Genomic DNA, 25,397 nt, shown 5'->3' with positions numbered 1-25,397 from the left:
TGTATAAGGATACCAGGCATATTAGAGTAGGGGTCCACACTACTCCAACTTGACCTTGTCTTAGTTAATTACATCTACAATGATCCTATTCCCAAATAAGATTGCCTTGATGTGCTAGAGTCTAGATGTCCAATTCATGAACTCTGAGGGGAAACAATTCAACCCTTAACATACACCCTAAACCGATCTATTTTTTATTATCTATTTTTAATGAAAAAAAAGGGCACTCTTTTTACCTTTTTTTTTTTTTTTAAGATTTTGTTTATTTATTTGAGAGAAAGAGAGAAAGAGAGGGAGAACACAGAGGAAGAAGCAGACTCCCTGCTGAGCAGGGAGCCTGATTCAGGTCTCAGTCCCAGGACCCTGAGACCATGACCTGAGTCAAGGCAGACCCTTAACCGACTGAGCCCCCCAGCCCCCCAAAGCCTTTTTTCTAATGTAAAAGAACTTCTAAAAGCACTAATGCTTCTTAAAATGTTGCCTTCTAGGTTTCAAGTCAATAAGAATATAAAATATGTATATATATATATATATTCTTTTCTTTTGACCTGAAACCCCCTTACCAATTCTTCTTGGTAAGAAATTCTTAGAACAATTAGCTGAGGGACTTATTTTCCATCCTGGCTCTTTATTTTTACCCTTACTGTGTTTCAAGGGGCAGGCTGACTTTCAGTTGGGCTGTGCTGTACATAAATGTGAGCTCCCTTTGACCAGCAGTCTGTGTACTTACAGTGGTGGTCTGATACCTTCAGATGCCATCAAAGCAAAGTGATAGAGGTCATTTGCTCTACCTTACTTCACACAAGTAATCAGAATTGCCAAACACCTGTGAGACTGACTATATAGAGATGTGTAACAGTTAGTGGCCATACATTCTGACCAGGGTAGAGAGTTAATATATTTTCTTTTTCTCTCCTGGATCCTCTCTCTGCTCACTTCTCTGTACTACTTTTACCATCACTTAGTCAACACTACCAGGCTACCTTTTTTCTTTTCTTTTTTTCTTTACTTGTTGTTTTTCATTTCACCTTTCCCTGCATTCATACTTTTCAGCTTTCACTTAACAAGGCTGGACTTTTATAAACACACTAAGCCAAGCGGAACGAATTTTTTTTTAATTTTATTTTTTGTTTTTTTTTTTGTCATGTGGTGTCCCAGCCAGTTACCACAAAGGAGGTGTGATGTTGGACTATTTGTCTTTCTCAGCTTTCTCTTTGGAATGATTGCTTGGGGACTATTTTTAAGACATTAAATACAATTTAAACCTAAATAACTATTGCAAAGCCAGAGAACATTTTAAAATTGAGGATTTTATAAGTGTGGCTTCTTAAAAGATGGCCTTTATTTTAATGTTTTCTGTCTATACCGTTCTCTCTCTCTCTCTTTTTTTTTTTTTTAAAGATTTTATTTATTTATTTGACAGATAGAAATCACAAGTAGGCAGAGAGGCAGGCAGAGAGAGAGAGGAGGAGGCAGGTTCTCTGCTGAGCAGAGAGCCCGATGTGGGGCTCCATCCCAGGACACTGGGACCATGACCTGAGCCGAAGGCAGAGGCTTAAACCCACTGAGCCACCCAGGCGCCCCCCCGTTCTCTCTTTTGATCTCAGTAATTCTTGTATATGCCCAATATGAATAGCATTTTTCAAATTAAATCAAGGATTTGACTAATATAATTTTGTAACACTGTAGTTACAATATGGACTTTTCATATTTTTTGTAGTTTTTTCTGGGCACTTCCTACAGATTTAATTTTCTTCAATGTGCTATCAACAAAAATTCCTCCTAAACCAATTTCTATTTGTAGATGTCTACCTACTGATACTCTCTGAATACGTTGGAGAGATGAATGTGAGGTATAGAACAACTGTGACATCACAGAAAAAGTCCTTGAAACTTTTTTCCCTTATTTTAGTATTTATTTTATTTTATTTATATTTTTATTAACATATAATGTATTCTTTGCTTCAGGGGTACAGGTCTGTGAATCTTCAGTATTACACAATTCATAGCACTCACATAGCACATACCCTCACAACATCCCTCCCATAACCCAGACACCCCATCCCTCCTATCCCCCCTAACAATCCTCTGTTTCCTGAGATTAAGAGTCTCTTATAGTTTGTTTTCCTCCCTGGTCCCATCTTGTGTCATTTTTCCCTCCCTACCCCCATGACTCCCCACCCTGCCTCTCAAATTCCTCATATCAGGGAGATCCTATGATAATTGTCTTTCTCTGATTGACTTATTTCGCTTACCATAATACCCTCTAGTTACATCCGTGTCATTGCAAATGGCAAGATTTTGTGTGGGTTTTTTTTGATGGTTGCATAGTATTCCAGTGTGTGTGCGTGGGTGGGTGGAATGGAGTACTATGCACCCAAAATATTTTGGCTGCATAGTAGTCCATTCTACACACACACACACACACACACACACATATGTGTTATTATTTAATCTACCAGTCTTGTTTAGATTTCCCTAGTTTTACTTGTATGCGTGTTTAGGTCTATGTGATTTATCACAGGTCTATGTTCATGTATCCCATGCCATAATCAAAATACTGGGTAGTTCTAACATCATGAAGATGCCTCATGTTGCTCTTTTATAACCAGTATCCCCTAAGTCTACCTCCACTTCTTCCACCTGGCAGCTGGAAGTCTGTTAATGATTTCTAAAATGTCATCATTTCAAGAATGTTAAATAAATGAAATCATAGAATATATCACCTTATGGGACTGGCTTTTCTCCACTGGGTATAATTACTTGAAGATTCACCAAATGGCTGCATGTGTCATGCTGCGTGTTTATTTTTCATTGCTGAGTAGTATTCCATAACATCGATTGCCACAGTCTGTTTAACTGTTTTCCCAGTAACGTACATCTGGGTCATTTCTAGTTTGTGGCTACTACAAATAATGCTGCTGTGAATATCTATGAAGATTTGCAAGCACTGTTTTATGTGGACATGTGTTTGCATTACTTCTGCATAAATGCCCAAGACTACAATTTTCAGGGTTGTATGTTAAATGTGTGTTTGATTTTATAGGAATCTGCTAAACGTACATTTCCCCCTGCAATGTACAAGTGACCTAGTTTCTTAGTATTCTTGCCAGCATTTAGTATCATCGTTGTGTTTTATTATTCATTATTAAAGATATCGTTTAGACACCACACAGCCCTCCCCTTCTGAGTATGTATAATTGCTAATCATATTTCTGCTTATAATATCAATGTAAAATACCAGAATCTTAACATACTATTAAAAGTTCATGTACATTTATAATCTGCTAATAAGGATTGTCAGAAGAACAAGGCATACTGATCTTATTAAGTTTTCTAGGATGCCTTGAAGACAAAGAACACGCATTGCTTGAAGTTGACTCTGCATTTCAAAAGAAAAGTAAAATCTTTGTAGTTAAACAGATATTAGGCCCTTAATAATTGTTCCATACCCATAATTGAAGTACTTATTAAAACTAAAGACTGAAAATTGTCAGTGCTTCCATAGTCAAATACCAAGATGAATGCAGAATTTCATACAGAATTACTTGATTGTGAAAATATTTTTGGTTGCTACATAACCTGAATTAGTAGGTGGAATTTTTTTTAGTTAGGCAGAATAAAATATCAAGTATGCACTATTAGATGATTCATCAAGTACATTTCATGAATAAATGAGAGCTCTTAACGCACTAAATCTACAGCAAGTTACATAGGCCCTAATAGATGGTTGTTTGTTATACCTAGATCAATCTTCATTTGAGAATAACTGAAATATGGTATAAATGTACCTAATTATGCAAATAGTATTTGAAATATATAAACAGAAAAGAAATAAGCAGAATACAGCCACTAATTTTACCTCAAAATACAGTATTCTGAAGTTTATAAATTCCTTTAATGTACACTTTAATTTTAAAAAATCCAGTGTAATAGGCATATTCTGATACCCATTGTAGAAAGACGATTATATTGGTACTATATAGAAGAACCCAAAGGAATGAGAACTGAACCTTGAAGACCAGTTTGGGCACTCATTAATAGTCCTAAAATAAAAATGACATAAATCATGGAAAATGGTTTCAATCTGCTATTTTGATGCTACTGATAATTTAATGTCAACTCACCCGCATTGCCCCATAATCACAAACCATCTGACCTGCCATTTTCTGAATAGGTATATAATAGGTAACGTGTGTTCTCACCTTACCTTTAAATTTACCTCACAGTTGAACACCAGTTTGATTCTTGATCATCAGTCCAACCTACCCCTGATTATGTGAGTGTCAAAAGAGGCCTTTCACAGTGTTATTGCCACACACACACACACAAATATTAAAATATTGGAAATCAAATATTTTCTTTTGGCTTCTCATCTGATACAGTTGTTGGCAGAGGACAGATGTTTAACAGATAAACCAAGAATTAAATTTCGTAAGATACATCTATTATAGTGTTCCATAGGTATGTCAGTGTAACCTTTTTCTGTGTATAAGTCATGTGCTCAATATTACCACACACTAAAATTTGTTTTCCTGAATGCACAGGTACCTCTGTTCTACAGGTGACAGCTACTGATGCAGACGACCCTACCTATGGAAACAGTGCCCGTGTGGTGTACAGTATTCTCCAGGGACAGCCCTACTTCTCCGTAGATCCTAAAACAGGTTAGTGCATTTTTGTATAATTTGTGTGCCTGTGTGCTGGAATAAAAGAAAGCAATGTTTTTATTTCTGTGTCTTCTCCTACATCAGACATTGTTGTTTTTGCACATTCTAAAATGCCCTTGCTTTTTCTAACATGATGTGGTTGAATAATTGAAGGTAAATTCACTGTTTTCTTTAGCATTTTGATTATCCAGCAGTTATACCAGTAAAAATTTCTTACTTTTGCATGTCCTTGTATCAGTTACTTTCTGCTTAAAACAAATATGGCGTGTTACATTCAATGAGATCTTCAAGTGTATCATTTGTTATGTTTACATATTAGGTTTAATTCTTTGCCAAAGATAGTAAATAATTTATTGAGAATTTCCATAATTCATTTGAATTTGATTGTCATGTAAGTTGTTATATATTACATTGGGGGAATTGTTATGTCTTGAACTGAGGTTTTTTTCCTAAAGAGAAAATTCTTCAGTCTTTAAATACTGCATTATGTAGGAGAAATTAACTGAAAGTAAAGACAGAAACATGTAAACTTTTTTTTAAGGAAAAAAATAGGAATTCTCTCTTTCCTCTCTTTTTTTTCTGTCCAAAATAATCATATCATACTATGTGATGTCAAAGTGGGAATGAAGGATACTCAAAATTGCATTATAGGATTATGTTCAGCAGCATAATCTAAAAACCATAGAAAGCTGTGGTCCCGTTTGCAAATAATTTGTTAACAAAGAATCGACTGAACATAAACGCATTTTGAAAGTAGCCAAATGTTCAGTAAGAAATGAGTTTTAAGTTTTACTAATAATTTCAAAGATATATATAATCATGAGACACAAAAGAAGAGAGTGATCTAAGATATTCCAGAGGTCCCTAGGTCTTCTCTAGTTACATTAGACTCATCCTGAATCAGATTAACACATGGTATTATCAAGTAATGGGCACAGCCAGATAACACAGAAGAAAGCCATTTTTGGTTATAAAATCCCCTTATATTTCCATGATCACATATCTTACAAAACATTTTTTAAGGAACCCTGTTTCATAACTTTATAGATTCCAGGTTTGTTTACCACTATCATAGACAAGGTACATCCAGATGAAAAGATGCTCACATACTCTCAGTAGTTAATATCATTTGAATGCTAGGAGTATTGTCATTATCATATTTTCAGGAGGAATCCATCAGCTTACTTGTCTTCTTTCTTTTCCTGGTGTGCACCAACACCTAAGTACACTGGACAAGAATAGATCTTAATCATACAGATTGATATACAGATTTTCCTACTATAATAATTTATGAAGAACATATTGAATATGTATAGATAGGTTAATGAAGAATACATACATACATATATATAGTATATGTGTTATAAGATAAATTACATATAATTAAATGAAGTAAAAAATAAAAATCAAGAGATGATAAAAAGTAATATAATGTGAGCTAAAATGGTATCGGATAGGCAAGTCCTTTACCAAGATAATATTAAATACTCAGAAATAAAAATGTTAATATAGTAGTCAGAATTCTAGGATTAAAAAATATACATATATTGTATACATTGTTACTCTGGCAAGAGGGTTTAGATTTTTAAAAAAGTTTTTTATTGAAATATAGTTGACATATTACATTGTGTAAATTTAAGATGCACCATATATTTGATACATTTTAATATGGTAATAATATTGCCATGTGGCCATAAAAAATCTTAAGATAAATAAAAATGATTATTTAATATTGGTGCTGCTCATTTTGTTCTATTTTCCCAATAAACATGACAGTTTTATATGTGAAATATATATTTCTCATTTTATTTATTTATTTTTTTAAAAGAGTTTACTTATTTATTTGACAGAGAGCGAGAGAGAAAGCATGAGCAGGGGAGAGGGGGAAGAGCAGACTCCCCACTGAGCAGGGAGCCCAAAATGGGGCTCAATCCCAGAACCCTGGGATTATGGCTTGAATGAAAGTAGACATTTAACCAACTGAGCCACCCAGGTGGCCCTATATTTCTCATTTTAAAAATGCATCTCCTGGGGGGCACCTGGGTGGCTCAGTGGGTTAAGCCTCTGCCTTCGGCTCAGGTCATGATCCCAGGGTCCTGGGATCGAGCTCTGCATCGGGCTCTCTGCTCAGCGGGGGGCCTGCTTTCTCCTCTCTCTCTCTGCCTGCCTCTCTGCCTGCTTGTGATTTCTATCTGTCAAATAAATAAAATCTTAAAAAAAAAAAATGCGTCTCCTGGGACACCTGCGTGGTACAGTCGGTGAAATGTCTGACTCTTGATTTTGGCTCAGGTCAGGATTTCAGGGTTGTGAGATTAAGCCCTGCACTGGGCTCCAGGCTAAGAATAGAGCCTGATAAAGATTCTCTCCTTCTTCCTCAGCCCCTTGTCCCCCTGCTTTCACACTGTCTCTGTCTATAGATAGATAAACAAACAAACATCTTCTTGCAGGAAAGAAACAAGGATACACTGTGTTTCAGTTACCACACACACACCCACAAATGTGCAAAATCACACATGGTTTCAATCCATTTACTTCCTATGCATAGTCAAATATTTGTAAGTGTTATATTTACTTCACAGCATATTGCCAATATATAGACATCATATACAGATTTTTTTAAATGACCATAAACTTTGAATTTGTTAAAAAAAATACCAATTCTGTATGTATCTGTGTGTCTGAGGGTCTGGGAATGTTTGCATGTGTTTGTTTGAAGACATGCATGCATTTGCATTTGTGTGCGTGGGTACTTTGGGTGGATAAAGCGCGCCACAAGGACAAGATTTGACTAGTGTTGGACTCTGCTCTAGTAGGTGCTTTAGTGAAGAAAGTATATCAGTAACATCATATTCAAATAAAAATTGCACTTGGTTATACATGTTTATCATAAGTTAATTAAGCACTTTATTAAATAAATAGAAATGATCTGAAACATAAATAAGCTGCTATTCAAATATGGCTCTATGATATTGTCACTGCATTCCTTTGCTCCTTTAAGCAAGATGATTTATTAAATGTAAGTATACCTCCATGTTGATATGTTTTAATTTCAACATTATATTGACTAAACCACCATAAGAATCTATGGATACATTTCCTAATATAAGGATTCTTTAGATATGCCACTTTCTTAGATAGCTGTTTGTAGAAAGCATTATAAAACAAAATGTTCATTATTCTATTTAGTAAGACATTTTTGGTAATTTATGCTTAACAGATATATTACTGTGCAATTAAACATCTTCAGAACTAATGGATTTAGAGTAAACTGTGCTTAAAATGACTGGAATAAAATACAAATGTACTGAAAACTAAAGGAACAGTTGCTATGGATAAGATGTTATATCAGAAGTGTTGGGATATCGGTTACTTAGAATAGTACATTTTCATAGTGTCATTTTCATTCTACCCTCTGATTTGGCATGACTCTATTTCAGTATGTCTCTGGTTACTTTCAATGAAGATGAATTATATCAAAGGAACTTTTGTGCCCAAAGAGAGTTGTGAGTACTCATGGTTAAAATCAGGACTTTGGGTTGCCTTGTTTTTATTGTGTTGAAAGATACAGTTGATACTCACCATAGTTGTCCTAAGATGAGTTACCCATAAGATCTTGTCGCTATTATGTAAATCATCCGTGAACTGCTGTGTCCAGAGAAATGAACTATGTTGCTCTTGAGTTGCTCTACTATTCATAATTGGTTTAATAAAGTCTAAATTGTTTTACCTTAAAGAATTTTTTAATCAGTACAATGAACATAAGTCTTGTGAATCATCTATTGTTTTAAATAAGTTTGGTTGAGCTAATGTAGTTAATGTTAACATTGGGTTCATGAGTTAATTGGTTGCTTAATGTATAAAAGCAAAAGAGGAGTCCCCATTAAAAAGTGATATTTTAGGGGTGCCTGGATTGCTCAGTGGGTTGAGCCTCTGCCTTCAGCTTGGGTCATGATCCCGCAGAGAGCCTGCTTCCCCCACTCTCTCTGCCTATTTGTGATCTCTCTCTCTCTGTCAAATAAATAAAATCTTTAAAAAATAAAAGAGTGATATTTTAGCATTGAAGTTTTTTTTTTTTTTTTTAAGATTTTATTTATTGATTGACAGGCAGAGATCACAAGTAGGCAGAGAGGCAGGCAGAGAGAGATTGGTGGAAGCAGGCTCCCTGCTGAGCAGAGAGCCCAACACTGAGCTCAATCCAAGGACCCTGGGACCATGACCTGAGCCAAAGGCAGAGGCTCTAACCCACTGAGCCACCCAGGCACCCCAAGCATTGCAGTTTCAAAGATGCAGAAAACTATGGAGAATAAACTAAAGGAAATGACAAATATAAAAGACATAATATTACACGCTACTGTCCAGATTCATGTAGAAAAACATGTTAATTAAGCTTAATGAGTATAGTTCTATTTGAAGATACTGATTTTAATTAGGCAAGAGAACAGTTTCAGAGTTTAGTAAGTGAAGTAACCACTTTCATGTTCATGAAAACCCTGAACCCTAAGCAATGCATGTTGAGGAAGGCTGATGAGTGAGAAAGCCAGGGGAAATGGTCAGAAAACCAAAGTCAAGAAATCTGGGCGATCCTAATCCAGTTAATAGAGTGTCAACTGCATTAAAAAAAAATCAATATATTCAAGGATTTTATGCCTCGTTAGAGCCTATGAAATTTCTGTCAGGTGGTGACAGCATAAGCTGAATGATTGAGGTGCTTTAAAAAAAAAGAAAAAAGAACCACTTCCCTTGACTTAGTTTGAAGACAAAGCCAGAAAGCAACCACCTATCTTTCCAGGATCTTTAGAACAGAATTGGGGATTATACAAGAAGTGGGTGTGAAGTTTTGAATTAAGAATCCAAATCTCTTAATGGCCATGGCATTTATAGCCATTTGATGATTCTCTCTGCTTTATCAGTCAATAATCCATTAATTATTTTGTGTCATTTTAGCTACTGCATATATGCTATGTTTCTGCCTATTTCACACAAACTGTTGAATCTTCCTGATGGTAAGTTCAGAAAACCTGAAAACCTGAATTATCAGTGTGAGGTCAGGGAAAACAAAGGGATATGCTGGTTTATAAAATCTCAGATGAGCTTTATTTGCAATCATTTATAACATTAATAGTGGTGAATTTGACCATAGTTAATATGAAACATATTAATTAGCAATAGTCAATAATGGCATATTTGTATCTATGTAAATGGTAGTCACAGTGAGTTTTTGCCACTCCTAATAAAGACAATTGGAAGAGTTATTAGTTTAATATAGATGTACTTATATTTTAACTTGAGTCATTTTTCATACAAACTTCATATATTTTTACTCATTAAATAATATTTAAAAGAAAAATATAACAGCTAAAAACATTTCTGTTGATAAATTCTGTATTTAATTTTCAGGTACATAAAAAATAAGTCTAGATAAGGCTACCTTTTAATTATATACAAATAGCATTTTTTATATTCTTTTTTTTTTCCCCCTAACATTCCTAGCGCAGGTTAGCTCTCAAGTGGTTTCTGCTACATGTTGCTAATAAAGGGTAGTCATTGGGTTTCAAATCTTTTGTCAAACACTTCACTAAAAATAGCTATTCCAAAGGAAACAGGACACTTGATATCTAATAAAATATACTATACCTAGTAATGTCTGTGGGTTCTAAAGTCACAACCATTATTATTAATTTTTACAAGGCATTATTGTAAACAAATAAATTGTTTTTTGTCCTTCCAATATAAAGATTAACATATTTAGTTATGTTCTAGTTTAATTAATATAGTATAGTACAGCAATTCATATTTATTATTTTTCCAGAATACTAAGGTTTATTCCATAATGATCTAAAGGATACTTCATGATCAAATCCTAGTATGTTACTTAATATCATACTAAATTGATCAAGTTACTTAAATGTTATGCCACTGTTTACTTGTATGTCAGTTTAGACTAACAGCTAAATTCAAGAGAAAATTAATGCAATGATCTTAGTCCAGTCCTTAGAAAGATATAAGTAATTAGTAAAGTTCTCTTGTTCACCCTCTTTTACTTTAAAACTAAGAATTTCCAAAATTACATAGTGTGCCATGATAAGAGTTTGAAATAACCTTATATAAAATAGAAAAAAATATAATTTTGTTTGAAAGAATTTTTAGTTCACTTAACTATACAAAAGTGCAAGTTCCACATATTAACTGGTACATAACTAAACTACATTTCTTTTAAGGCATTTTTTTTTCTTTTTTTTAGGCATTTAAAGTTTTATAAATATTTTTATTAAGACAAATACACTTGTAGAAAATTTTGAATGACAATTTAAAAGGAAATAAGTTAGACATTAAAATAACCAATCTTTTATCATCAGAATTGACTGTCTCAACTCAAAATAGTGTCTCTGGATGAAATAAAGTGGCATGCTATTCATGAAACAATTGCTATTAATGCACAGGTCTTGACCAACAGTAACTCTGATTCTTGAAAAAGGCCTTTCCTTAACATTTTGTAGCAAAAAGCAGTCAGCTATAAAAATGCACTTAGTGGAAGGCCTCAGTGAGTTTCTTAGAATGCAACTGAAAACAAGGCTTCCAACATTCTTTGTCCAGTGTACATGATGTAATTAAATTCATCAACAACTCTGTCTCTATTTAACCTCTAATTTTAGTTTATTTCAACAGTGAACAAAAAATTGTGGAAGATCACTGTGTATGTTTGGATAAAAGATGAAGAGCATCTCTTTTTAAACATTTTGTGGGTTTTAAATATTAATTTTGCATAATTCCAAATAAAAATCTAATTGAAAATAGTTTTTACCCCAAATCAGTATTTTGTATTTATTAATAGCCAAGCAGTTAAAATATTTAATTTATAGTTCACAAAATCTGCAAAAGGAAAAAAGTCCATAGTAGAATATATTTTGACATTTTTTTCCTTATTCATAATCTATTATAATTATATAACAATAATAATTGCACAAATACTTTTTAAAAATAACTTCCCATAATTAACTGCATAATGGACTTTTAAAAAGAGTTAATTAGTAATCCCAGTGCTAAAGAATTTTCTTCTGTTAGAGAAGAAGTCATGCATTAATTCAGAACTGAGTCATGTTGCCAAATTACTGAAAGAAACATTATCTCACTTTTCTTTTTTTTTTTTTTTCCACTTTATTTTCTTTAGGGAAGAATTCTAAATAGTTCCTGAAATGTAGCAGAGTGTATGGAGATTAACACAAGAATCCCATTTTATATAGCACTTAAGAAATAAACAGTTAATGAACCGTGGAAGACACTAGTGGTTGTCCACTTAATATAAATTCCTAATTTTGCTGTCTTATTAGAACTCTAATTTTGCTAATTTTAACAACATACCCAGTTTAAAAGCTATATTTCTTAGCTTCCCTGTAAATACTATGACATTGTTCTAGCCAGGGAAATATAAAAGAAAGACCATTGGAGGGTTTTTGGTATCTCTATGTAGGTGCCAATGTTTCCTCACTTTGCCCTCCCATCTTCTGGATTTAAACATATGCATAATCATTGGAGGTATAGCTGCTATCTAATCATGTGACAATGAGCACATGAGATGAAAGTCCCATGGAAGAAACTGGTGAGAAAAAGCTGGTAGTGAAGTTACTCTGAGTAATTTTTGTGCCAACACAGTGCTGATACCTGACTTTTGTGAAATGTGCTTTGCAGACCAGTAAATCACCTTCACAGCACAGTGCGCTGCCCACAGAGTTATAGAGCTGGTTCCCCCAGACTACTTTCATTCCTCTCAACCCAAAATCCAGAATCCAGAGAAAATGCACAGTGCTGTCTGTATATCAGTAGGTATTTTACAATTCTAGTACCAGCACTAAACTAGGAAAGGAGATTTTTTTCACACTGACTTGAATATCAAAAGGCATATTAATTGTTGATTATTTGGGGAGATCGGAGAACGAAACTGAAGATAATTTTACCTGACATTCCATTGAAAATGTATATCTTAAAAATAATTTTAGCTTTTATTAAAAGGTAGCAAATACACCGTCAACATTATAGATGTTAGATAACTCTCCTACTCCATCACAAAGAGATACCATGTCCTATTTACATCAACCGAATTAATAATATCTATCAAATTTAATTGCTATGGGTATAGTTCTAATGAAAAAAAATGTAGATTAGCTTTCTATGTTAGGTACACTATTTGTTACAGTTACAGTTATATGGTAGATCCATATAATTGAAATGGTTTGGACACTTAAGTGAATTTAATGGTTTGCAACCTAAACTTAAATAAATCTTAAACAAGCAAATGAAAAAAGGAAACCAGTTGAATCAATTTTCCCCTCAAATATCAACTTCTTATAAGTATATTGACCAACTCTCTCCCTGGAAAGGGAAAAAAGTAATCTCTTTGAACATAAAATAATAGTGATAGGAAGTGATAGGAATCAATGTTGGTTAATGTTAACCTGTTTTGGGGCGCCTGGGTGGCTCAGTGGTTAAAAGCCTCTGCCTTCGGCTCAGGTCATGATCCCAGGGTCCTGGGATCGAGCCTCACATCGGGCTCTCTGCTCAGCAGGGAGCCTGCCTCCTCCTCCTCTCTCTCTCTGCCTGCCTCTTTGCCTACTTGTGATCTGTCAAATAAATAAAAATCTTTAAAAAAAAATAATGTTAACCTGTTTTATACTATTTCTTCCTGGTAAAAAAATAGATTTATCTTATGTATTTTCCGATTGTTGTTACGTTATAGAAATGCAACAAACTTTTGAAAATTGATTTTATGTCCTGTAACTTTACTGAATTCTTTTATTAATTCTAATAGTTTTTGGTGGAGTCTTTAGGGTTTCCTATATGTAACAGCATTTCATCTGCAAATAGTGACAGTTTTACTTCTTTCTTTCCAATTTGTATGCCTTTTATTTCCTTGTCTTGAATAATAGCCCTGGTTAGTACTTCTAAAACTATGTTGAATTAAAGTGGTGAAAGTGGACAATTCTGTTTTGTTCCTAGTATTAGAGGAAAAGTTTGTAGCTTTTCATTGTTGAGTATTGTAGGAGAGCTAACAATGCTGACTTCATCTTTGACCTTCCATCTTGGTTTCCCCTCTGGGGTATAGATGGTGCCATTTTAGATAACCCAAAGAGATCCTCTGGCTCACAGATGGTATAGTCTTAGGTATCTAGCCTGTGACCTCACCACCATCCTCATCACTCCAGAAGGGTTCCAGGTAGGAACAGAGAATAAGGCTGAGAGTAGCTGCCTAGTGTTAGTTCATCCATCTGCCTGATTGCCCCATCAGTAAGTTACCCTGAATAAAATTCTGTATAAATGCTATGGCCAAACCACTTTTGGTTGGATTTTCAGTATGAAAGTGTCTTCTCAGTCTGGACGGTGCATTATTGACCCCCCTTCATCTTGAAATAATTTGCACAGTCAGCAGGATACAGAAAAACTAAACAAGCATGCATAAAGGAATTATGCCAGGAGAAAGCTCCTTGTCCATGGCCAGTGTGGGGAAGGTGGAGCCTGGGAGCCCATTGGAGGTAGGAGAAAAATCATTTGAGCAGCCACCTCCATGTGGGAAGCCTTGGTCTGTTTTTTTGAGCATTTTGGACCATTATAGGAGTACAGGGACACTCCTAAAACAAGGGATGGTTAAATATCCTATTCAAAATAGTAGGGAAAAGGAAGTAGAGAAGGGAAAGTGAACATGCCATTGCAGCAGTGGCTTGGCCACTGATCCCTGCCTTAAGATACATCACAGAAAAGGAATTATGAGTAAGAAGAGAATCTGAACAGGCCCAAGAAGCACTGGCTTTGGAAAAAGATGTACAAACTTCATATTCCCCTTATACAGACATTGTATCCAAAATAATTCAAAAGCAAGAGAAACAGTTAGAAATTATGGCATGTAAGGTGGCAAAGATATATGAACACAGATTACCACACACTAGAGTGACAACTATTAGGTATCAAGAGAATTGGGGCCCAAAGTCATGAGACCCCTGGGGTAGTGATTCCTCTGATGAGGACATCATCATAGAGGAGGAAAATTATTTTCAAACATGACTTTTGATTCAAACAAAGACCCAGGCCACTCATGAGCCCAGGGGTGATGAAGGAGAAATTCCCACTAGTCAGAAAACAGGTCTGAGAGAATGTTCTGCAGCTTGGTGGAGCTAACCAGCTAATTTTAAGCAAAAGGACTGAGAAAGGGTGGCTGCTTAGGGGTTACCACTGTGGGATGATGGGGGAAAGGGTATTCTGTTAAATGAGCTTCAAATGTCAAAAACTGACTCGGTGACTTCTGGACCTGCCTTGTGACAAAAGTATATACCATAGGCATTGGTGAGGGTCACAGGTGCTTAGCTAATTTGATTGATTGGATAAATGCTAGCCTTAAGATTACCTGGCTTAATGAAGGGAATGTTCTATCCCCTCCATTTTGCTGGACTTCTATGGAAGAACCATAAGAAATTATACATGAATTGGGAATGAAACATGTCATTTATACTTAGTATTTTAAAAGCCCACAGAGAATTGTTTTCCTCTGGTGTGGAAGACTGTATCTTAGAGTCAGTCCTGGGACCTTGGTATAGGACTTTAGTGTCTTGCCTCTATGGTTAATGGGCCCACTGTTATAGTAGCAGCTATGGTGGCTGACCTAACTGAAACTAAAAGAATTCATAATGAGGGGAAATATAATGAAAAACAGGAAAAAACAGATGATTCTGCTGATGACAAAATGTCAGTAGGGGGGTCCATCATGGTGTCTTGTAAACTCATGGCAATATCTGATATTATCAGGGACCCCAAGAGAAAATTTAAATAGACAACCCAATTTGTTCTTGCTACTATGGAAGGCATTGCCTAAGGGAAGGCAGTTTACTCTCTTGGAGGAAGGTTCAAAAAGCCAAATGTGTCATCAGAGTGTTCCTCCATAATAGAGGAATTTCAGGGGTAGATACCTCGCATGCCCTAGAGACTAGGGGTTAGGTCAGTGTTCCTCTCTAGTTCATGCAGTAAGGGGCAACCAGAGGCCCCATGTGGAGTTAGCCATTTATTGGTCTTGAACTAACAGACTGTTTTAGCTCTAATAGACACTAGAGATGAAAGCACACATCTGTGGAAACACTTGAAAATTTCAGAGGTAAATAAAGGTTACCCATGGTTGCAGAGGACAAATTATCGAGGTCCCGACAAACTGGGCTTTAGCTACAAATCAGCAGGCTTCCTCCCTGCTGTTTTGTATTGCATATTTCCATTTCTTAGTATATTTTGGGTGTAGATGTTCTGTATGATCTGCATCTAACTACAATGGTGGGTGAATTCAAGTTCCATAATGTGTGATGATTTATCCACCCTGTCTCAAGCAGCGGTGCCATTACAGGCACACTTAAAGTCTCACTGGTGGGAGGTAAATACCAACAAGATCCGTGGTCCAGGTCAACCAGTAAAATATCTGGGTGTCATCTGGTTGGGTAATACAAAAATGATGCCTAAGGCAGTCATTGATTAAAATACAAACTTTCCCATTCCCTTAAACTGTAAAGGAATTACAGGCTTTTGTATGGGGTTACTGGAGACATTATACTCAAGCACAGATATTAACACCTGTCTATGCCTTGGTTAAGAAGGGAACTTCATGGAATTGGGGTGCTAACCAGCTAGATTCTTTCTTAAAAGCAAAATGTGGTAAACCAGGTAAGAGTATTAATGACAGATGTGAAGGTGTTAAGTTTATATCCAGATGGGTTTGGCTGGGCTTGTGGCAATGACAAAATGAGAAATCAGTTACAGCCATAAAAATGTTGGGGGCGGACTGTAGGAGTTCTGACAACACTAACTCTATCTTTGACCCTCCATCTTGTGCTCCCCCTTCCCATAGGTGGTGTCACTTTAGATTTCTAGTAGAGATAGCCTCTTCAGATAACTAGTAGAGATACCCTCTAGCACACAGATAGTACAGCTATAGATAATTACCTTGTGCCCTCACCACCATGACCCTTACTCCATTAAGGCTGGGTATTGAGGTCCAGATAGGAGCTGAGAATGGCTGCATAGTGCTCTGTATCATCAGATACACTTGATTGCCCCATCAGTAAGTTACCTTGAATAAAACCCTGTAAATGGTATGGAGTGGCTTACTTGGTTTTTCAGCTTTAAAGTGCCTTCTCAGTACAGAGGATATATTACTGACCCTTCCTACCTCATAATAAATATGATGTTAGCTGTGGATTTGTCATTTATGGCTTTTATGATGTTGAGGTAAGTTTCCTGTATGTTCACTTTGTGGAGTTTTTAATCATAAATCAATTTTATATCTTGACAAATACTATTTCTGCATCCAGATGATTTTTATCTTTCATTTTGTTAACATAGTGGTATTTAATTGATTTGTGGATGTTGAACCATCCTTGAATTCCTGTAATAAATCACACTGATCATGGTGTATTGTTCTTTTTAATGTATAGCTCAATTTGGTTTGCTAATATTTCCTTGAGTATTTTTTGTATTTATGTTCTTCAAGGTTATTGGCCTTTTTGTTGGTGCTTCTTGTCTGGTTTTGTTGTAAGGGTAATTTTGGCTTAATAAAATGAGTTTGGATGCATTCCCTTTTCTTTCGTTTTTTGGAAGAGTTTGAGAAAGATTGATATTCTTTGAATCATTATAGACTTTACCAATGAAGCCATCTGGTGCTGGATTTTTGCTGGGAGGTTTTTGATTACTGACTCAATTTCCTTAGTAGTAATTGGCCTGTTCACATTTTTTATGGCTTCACGATTCAGTCTTGGTATATTTTGTGTTTCTACACATTTATTCATTTCTTCTAAGTTGTCAATTTTTTGGAATATAATTTGTATAGTAGTCTCTATGATCATTTGTATTTCTGTGATATCAGTTGTAACACCTTTTTCATTTCTCATCTAGTTCTTAGTTTCACTGATTTTTTTTTTCCTTTTGTCTTCATAGTCTCTATTTTGTTTCTGCTCTGACCTTTGTTATTTCCTTCCTTGTACTACCACTGGGCTTTTTTTTTATTCTAGTTCCTTGAAGTGTAAAGTTAGGTTGTTTTCTGAAATTTCTCTTGTTTCTTGAGGTAAGCGTTTATCTCTATGAACTTCTTTAAACTATTTTTGCTGCATCCCATAAATTTCAGTATTTTTTTATTTCCATTTTTGTTATTCTCAACATAATGTTCTCAACATTATCTCAACATGTTCTCAACATAAGTATTGTTCTCAACAATACTTTATATGTTGTTCTCAACATATAAAGTATTTATAAATTTCTGTTTTGATTTCTCCTTTGAGCCATTGGTTATTCAGTAGTATGTTGTTTAATCTCCACATATTTGTAGGGTTTTTTGTTGTGTTTTCTTCTTGTAATTCATTTCTAGTTTCATATCATTAAGGTTAGAAAAGATATTTGATAAGATTTTAATCCTCTTAAATGTATTGGACTTGTTTTTTGGTGTAATAGATTTATCTTGGGAAATGTTCCATGTGCACTTGAGAAAATATATTCTCTGCTGCTTTTGGATGGAATGTTCTGTGTATATCTGTTACATCCATATTTTCTAACACATCATTTAAGGCCAGTATTTTCTTACTGATTTCCTGTCTAAGTGATCCATCAATTGCTTTAAATGGGGTATTGACTACCCCCCTACTATGATTGTATTGCCATTTATTTCTCCCTTTAGATCTGTAGTATATGCTTTATATATTTTGGTGCTCTGTTAGGTGCACAAAATTACAAATGTCACATTCTTCTGTTGGATTGAACCCTTTATCATTATGCAATGCCCTTCTGTGTCACTCATTATGGTCTTTGTTTTAAAGTTCATTTTCTCTTGGGGCACCTGGGTAGCTCAGTTGGTTAAGCATTCAACTCTTGATTTAGGCTCAGGTCATGATCTCAGGATCACGAGATGAAGCCCTACATTGGGCTCTGGACTCTGCAGAGTTTGCTTGTATTTCTCTCTCTCCCTCTCCTTTTTCCCCACTCATGTTTCTGTGTACTCTTATGGTTTCTTTCTCAAATAAATAAAATCTTTAAAAAAATTATATTTTCTCTTATATAAATTACCCCAACTTTCTTTTGGTTTCCATTTGTGTGAAATATCTTTCTCCATTCCTTCACTTTTAGTCTGTGTATATCCTTACATCTGTTTTGAGTCTCTTGTATGCATATAGATGTGTCTTGGTGTGTGTGTGTGTGTGTGTATGTATGTTTATCCATACAAATACATGTCTTTTGATTGAAGAACTTAGTTAATTTATATTTAAAACAGTTATTGAAGGATAGGTAATTTTCCTTCTGTTTATTGTTTTCTAATTGTATCATAGTTCCTTTTTATTCCTTTCTTCTCTTCTACTCTTCCTTTGTAGTTTGGTGACTTTCTCTAGTAATATGCTTTAATTCCTTTCTCACTCTCTCTCTCTCTTTCTCATAAAGATTTTATTTTTAAATTTATTTGAGAGAGAGAGAGAGCATGAGAGAGCACAAGCCAGCGGGAGGAGCAGAGGGAGAGAGAGAAGCAGACTCCCACTGAGCAGGGAGTCCGATGCAGGGCTCAATCCCCAGACCCTGGAATCATGACCTGAAAGGGGAGGGAAGATGCTTAACCACCTGAGGACCCAAGTGCCCCTAATTCCTTTCTCTCTATCTTTTGTCTAACTACTATAGGATTTTGCTTTGTGGCTATAAAAAGGTTTATGTATAATGCCTCATGTCTACTTAAGCTTGATTGAATTCTAAAGCTCTTTATACCCCCACACTGCCATTTTATGTTTTTGTCACATTTTACACCTTTTTTATCTTGTGTGTCCCTTAGGTAATAGTTTTAGTTACAAATAGTTTACTACTTTTGTCTTTTAACCTCAAAAGTAGTTTTATAAATGATTAATCCACTACCTTTATTGTATATTCACCTTTCCAGTGAGATTAAGCCTTTAGTGTGTATGTGTTCATGTGAATCTTTTTGCTAATTTTCATCTTAAAGAAGTCTCTTTTACATTTCTTACAATTTCTACTTTTGTTGAAGATTTTTACTTTTTTAAAACTAGTGTTATTTTTATTATATTATTTAACAGTTTCTCATCTCTGGTCTTCTATAAGCATATTTGTAATTTTCTATTTCTGTCATTTATGTAGCCTTCTAATTTATGATCTTTGTCAAGTGATTGTCACAATATTCTTTTTTTTTTTAAAGATTTTATTTATTTATTTGACAGAGAGAGAGATTACAAGTAAGCAGAGAGGCAGGCAGAGAGAGAGAGAGGAGGAAGCAGGCTCCCTGCCGAGCAGAGAGCCCGATGTGGGGCTCGATCCCAGGACCCTGGGATCATGACCTGAGCCGAAGGCAGAGGCTTTAACCCACTGAGCCACCCAGGCGCCCCTATTGTCACAATATTCTTATTTAACTGCTGTAAGAAAACAAAATGTTTTGGACATCAAAAAAAAGATCATAGAAAGTTGCAAGGTCACCAAGAAAACTATCCCTAAGAAACAAAAACAACATGTTTTCTATGTATATAATTGAGAAACAAATTCCTGGAATGTAAGTTCTTTGAGAACTTCTGTTACTCATGTTTGTATCTTCCATAATGATCAGTGAATTGTGTGACTTCTAGGAGAAAGCACTAGTTCTATAGATATACAATACGGTTTGGAAGGTGGTTTCCAAAGCAACATCAGTTTCTCTCTTTTTTTAAAGATTTTTTAGTTATTTGAGAGAGAGAGAGCAGAATGAGAGAGAGAGAGAGCACAAGCAGGGTGGAGAGTCAGAGTAAGAGGAAGAAGCAGATTCCCCCACTAAGCAGGGAGCCCAAAGTGGAGCTCAGTCCCGGGACCCTGAGGTCATAACCCTAGTCAAAGTCAGGTGCTTAACTGACAGAGCCACCCAAGTGCCCCATAACACCATCTTTTAAAAATAACTTCTATTTTATTTTATGACCAAATTATTTCATGTTTCAGAAAATTTCCCCTTTCATATATTGAATTTAGATAAGTTAAACATCTGAATCAGAAAAGAATAATGAAATTGTGGGTTTAAGAATTTTTTTTTCTATTTTTCTCTCCTTTTTCTTTAGCCTTAGGTGTCTAATTCTTTTAAGTTTTTGACATAAGTCCTTCCTTTAAAATCTAAATAAATGGTCAAGCTCCCATCCCATGCAGTGTGGGAGGAAAAGTGCTCTTCCCAGTATTCTGAGTTCTCCTGATATGAAGGGGGGTTCAAGGAATTTGAGAGAAATCTCCTTTGTTTCACAGGTCATAAGTCTTTCTTTTAGCTGTAAGGGCTACTACCTTCTCTCTACTTCTGCTGGGGAACAGAGTCCCAATTTCTTTGTTGCCCCAGATCCTGCTAATGTAGGAATTTTGGGGGAGACAGAATTTTCTGAAGATTGAGGTTATGTGGAAGATAATTATGATCCATGCAAGTAGAATTAACTTGAAATTAGAAAAGAAATATTACAAAATCTTCATTAAAAACATTGTCACAGGATATTTAAAGTGCGGCTTTCATTTCACAGTGGTCCCATTTTTCTCTTGGGGCCACTTTTTCTTGTTTTCATCTTTTCAACATCTTTCAGAATGTTCTACAGAAACTTGACTGTTATTATATAAAAGAATAAGGACCATTTTTGCCTCACTTTTGTTTATCTGACATATACAAGCAGGCTTCACCCTTCTCCAAAAGACACATGGACTAGGGATTTTTTTTGTCCCTAAGAGGAATTGTCCTTCCAATCGTAAGCTACCTGGTCAACTTCAGCCATCTTTTGGAACATTTCCCACTTTGCTATTTCCCAAAATATGTGTGGCTTAGTATTTTAGACACTTTTAATCCTTTTTTTGTACCTTTAATACTAGTCAGTTTTATTATTAAAATAACTTAAAACAATTGTTCTCACAGTATTTCTTGACCCTTATTTTTCTTCAATTTTTTTTCTTTTTCTCACTGAATATCCCAACTCTAGTCACTCAATTATCATGATTACTTTAAATAAAATATTTCCAAATTTTTCCTCTGAACTTCATAACTAAGGAATTTCACAGAATGAGAATTACTTATAAAAAATGGTTATGTAACAACAAGACACATGGGCTATTCCTATGAGAAAAAAATAAAAGCCCTTCCTAGTGGGAATGCTCAGGTTCACAAATGCATGCACAGGCCCAGGAGTCCACCAAAATGTACTGACAGGAAGGCTTTGCCATTGGCAGATCCATCCATACAAAAGGCCCACGGGAGACTGTCATTCTTAGTTTGTGAAACATTAATCCAAGCAGCAACATAAGTATTAAGAGATGAGGGCTTTATTCTCTAACCCTTCTTGTGCAGAAGTTATCCATGCAAACTTCAGAAAATTAAAATGAATGAAAATCTATCATATAAACAGCTTTTAAAAATGTTCTCATATATATATATATGAACATTTATATATATAATATATATTATATATATACTTAAACACATATATAAATATTCTCATATATAATACATGTATATATCTCTACATTATTAAATTCATATTTTACATGTAATTTTTAATATACATATGTGCCATATACAATTATGGCCCATAATTGATACTCATTTCCTATCCTTGAAGTATATTCATTCATACTGTGAATAAATATCAAATATATTTCCTTATATGTGGCATTTTCTGTTAACTGAGCATTTATGGTTTTACTTCAAGTTTTGCTGGCACAGCCTCTGCACACTCTCAGTGCACTGTTTCCTCTAATATCATCATTTGAAAACGAAGTCACGCTATTATGTCTGTCAAAATGGTTCACTGTTGTTTTCATCCCCTTATTCCTGCCAAACATTGGTGAGCTGCTCTCTCCAGGTGACTGCTTGATTGACTATTAGATGTAGCTGATTGATAGGAGTGGCAACCCAAAGGAACAGTCTTTTGTTTAAGGGACAAGATGATCATGTGTAAATACAGTCAATAATACCGACAGGGGGCACCTGGGGGCCGAGCCAGTTAAGTGTCTGACTTCAGCTCAGGTCATAATCTCAAGGTCCTGAGATCAGCCCCAGGTCGGGGTCTATGCTCAGCAGAGAGTCTGCTTCTATCTCTCCCTCCGCCTCTTCTCCTCCCTGTACTCTCATGCGTGCAAGTTCTCAAATAAGTAAAGTCTTTAAATAATAATAATAATTTCAATACCTTGGGTTCCCCAAGTCTAATTTAAGAACCAGGCAATTTGAACTACTCATGGAAACAGGTTTGATTTTTAGAATTAATTATTCTCTAATCAATATTCCTTAAGTGTATACTATTTTTTATATAGCTGTAGTTCTAAATTTTCATTTTGCCTCACCATTTCCATTTTTCATTATTAGTATTTGTAACATATCTTTTTCAGGAATAATAAAAAGATGATTTTCAAAGTGCAAAACAGAAAATATTTGAGTAGCAAGGAGAATATAATTCTCAACAATGAAATAATGTATTGAAATGTGAAGGCTAAAGCTTTGAATTTTTTAAAAATTTCTTTCATTATCTCTTTCTCAGTGAACCATTCTGGGACATTATTTATGGACTACCTCAATCAAATCATGATTTCCAATAACTATATGTGAGGAAATGAGCATGGCTTAATAGAGTTAATGGTTGTGATTTCAGAAAAGTAATTTATTCTGAGTCTCTTTCATTATCCATAAAATGGGAAAACCAGTGAGTACCTTATATGATTATTTTGCAGATTAGGGCTAATATATTCAAGATACCAGGATGGTTCCTAACATTTGCTTAATAGTCATTAATGACATATATATATATATATATGTATATATATATATACACATATATATATAATATATTAATGTGCATATTAATATATATTTATGTATTTGAGTTATATATATGAAATATATACTTTATATATATTTGAATGATATATATTTGAATAATACAGTCATTATGTATATTTCTATAACTATATAAGGAAAAAAATGTATTCTTGGGAGGAAACATGCCTATTTTCCCTTTGTTTGTCCACACCTTCTAGAGTACAACACTGTATTAGGATGAGTGACTAAAAGCTGTCTGTTGCTACTTTGTGTTATGTGTATTACCACAATTTTCAAAATTGAAAAGAAACAATATTTCCCTTTAATTAATTTTCTCAAATCCTTAAAATGTTTCTTACCTTTATTTGCTTTATTTCTTATATTCCGCTATGAGTGAAATCACATGATATTTGTCTTTCTTCAATTGACCTATTATGTTTAGTGCAATAACTCTTTAGTTCCATCTAAAACACTGCGAATGGCAAGAATCTATTCTTTTTTATGGCTGAGCAATATTCCATTGTATGAATTCCACATCCTCTGTATCCCCTCATAAGTTGACAAACACTTGGGCTGTTTCCGTAGTTTGGCTATTGTAGGTAATGCTGCTCTAAATATTAGGGTGTATGTATCCCTTTTAGGTAACCTTTTTGTATTCTTTGGGTAAATACCAAGCAAAGGGGAAAAAAGAGAGGACAAGGCAAACCAAGAAACTGACTCTTAACTGTAGAGAACAAACTGATGGTTACCAGAGGTGGGATGGCACTTGTGATGAGCACAGGGTGTTGTACAGAAGTATTGAATCACTAGATTAAATACCTGAAACTAATATTGCACTGTATGTTAACTAACTGGAATTTAAATAAAAACTTTAAAAAAAGTTTTGCCTTTGATATAATTTTCCAATTTTTTAGCTATGTGTCATTGAACAACATTGCTGTTGTTTGCTCCATGCAATGTAGCATGGGTATTTTTAGCAAACATTTGAAGTTTAATTCATAATTCTTATTCATAGATAAGTTGTACAGAATCTTAATCACTCAGAAGCTAAATATAATTTTGATAGGTCATATGATAATGACTACTTTAGTAAATAATTGAATCTATCTTTTTTAGAAGGTAAAATAGGACAGGGATATTTCAAGGGAAAATGTTGTAAGAGTACCTTAAAGGATCTAGAATGAATTGAACATAAAGAACACTTTATGTATTAAGACATATCTTCAGAATATGGACTATGTTCATAAAGGAAAGAACACTAGATTTAAACCTTTACATTATGGTGTAGATTCTATATTGGAAACATAATTTGGCAAAACTATTTAGACTTTCACAGATCTAGGGTATTGGGAACATTAAATAAGACACCCAGCGTGCCTGGGTGGCTCAGTCTGTTAAGTGTCTACCAGCAGTTAGGGTCATGATCCCAGCATCCTGGGATCAAGCCAGGCTCCATGCTCAGCAGGAAGTCTGCTTCTCCCTCTGCCTGCCACTTGCCCTACATGCTCTCTTGCTCTCTCTCTCTCTCTCTGTCAAATAAATAAATAAATAAATGGGGCACCTGGGTGCTCAGTCAGTTAGGCCTCTGCCTTTGGCTCAGGTCATGGTCTCAGGGTCCTGGGATCAAGCCCTGCATCAGGGTCTCTGTTCAGTGCGAGCCTGTTTATCCCTCTCTCTCTCTCTCTGCCTCCCTCTCTGCCTACTTGTGATCTCTCTCTCCATCAAATAAATAAATAAAATCTTTCAAAAAATAAATAAAATCTTTCAAAAAATAAAAAAGACACCTAGGGTGAACATACATAGCCCAATGCAAAATGAGTGTGATAAGAGATTATTGATGCACATATAATCAGTGAATATGCCTGTGAATGCATCTGTATTTAAGGCTGAATTAACCTATTAAATGAAAACTGATAACTGGAATGTTTCTA

At 34.9% G+C, this 25,397-nt stretch overlaps 1 protein-coding gene across 1 annotated transcript in view; it reads left to right on the top strand.

Annotated features, from left to right (window-relative positions):
* The window catches only part of CDH18 (cadherin 18), a 482,604-nt gene that overhangs the window by 248,116 nt on the left and 209,091 nt on the right, over window positions 1–25,397 (top strand). Inside the window, 1 exon segment of the mRNA XM_047731353.1 lies at window positions 4,548–4,667. Coding sequence (XP_047587309.1) covers window positions 4,548–4,667 — 120 coding nt within the window.

The sequence above is a fragment of the Lutra lutra genome, chromosome 5, assembly GCF_902655055.1.
Source record: "Lutra lutra chromosome 5, mLutLut1.2, whole genome shotgun sequence".
NCBI classification, from domain to species: Eukaryota; Metazoa; Chordata; class Mammalia; order Carnivora; family Mustelidae; genus Lutra; species Lutra lutra.
This window is presented reverse-complemented; position numbering and strand designations above follow the sequence as displayed.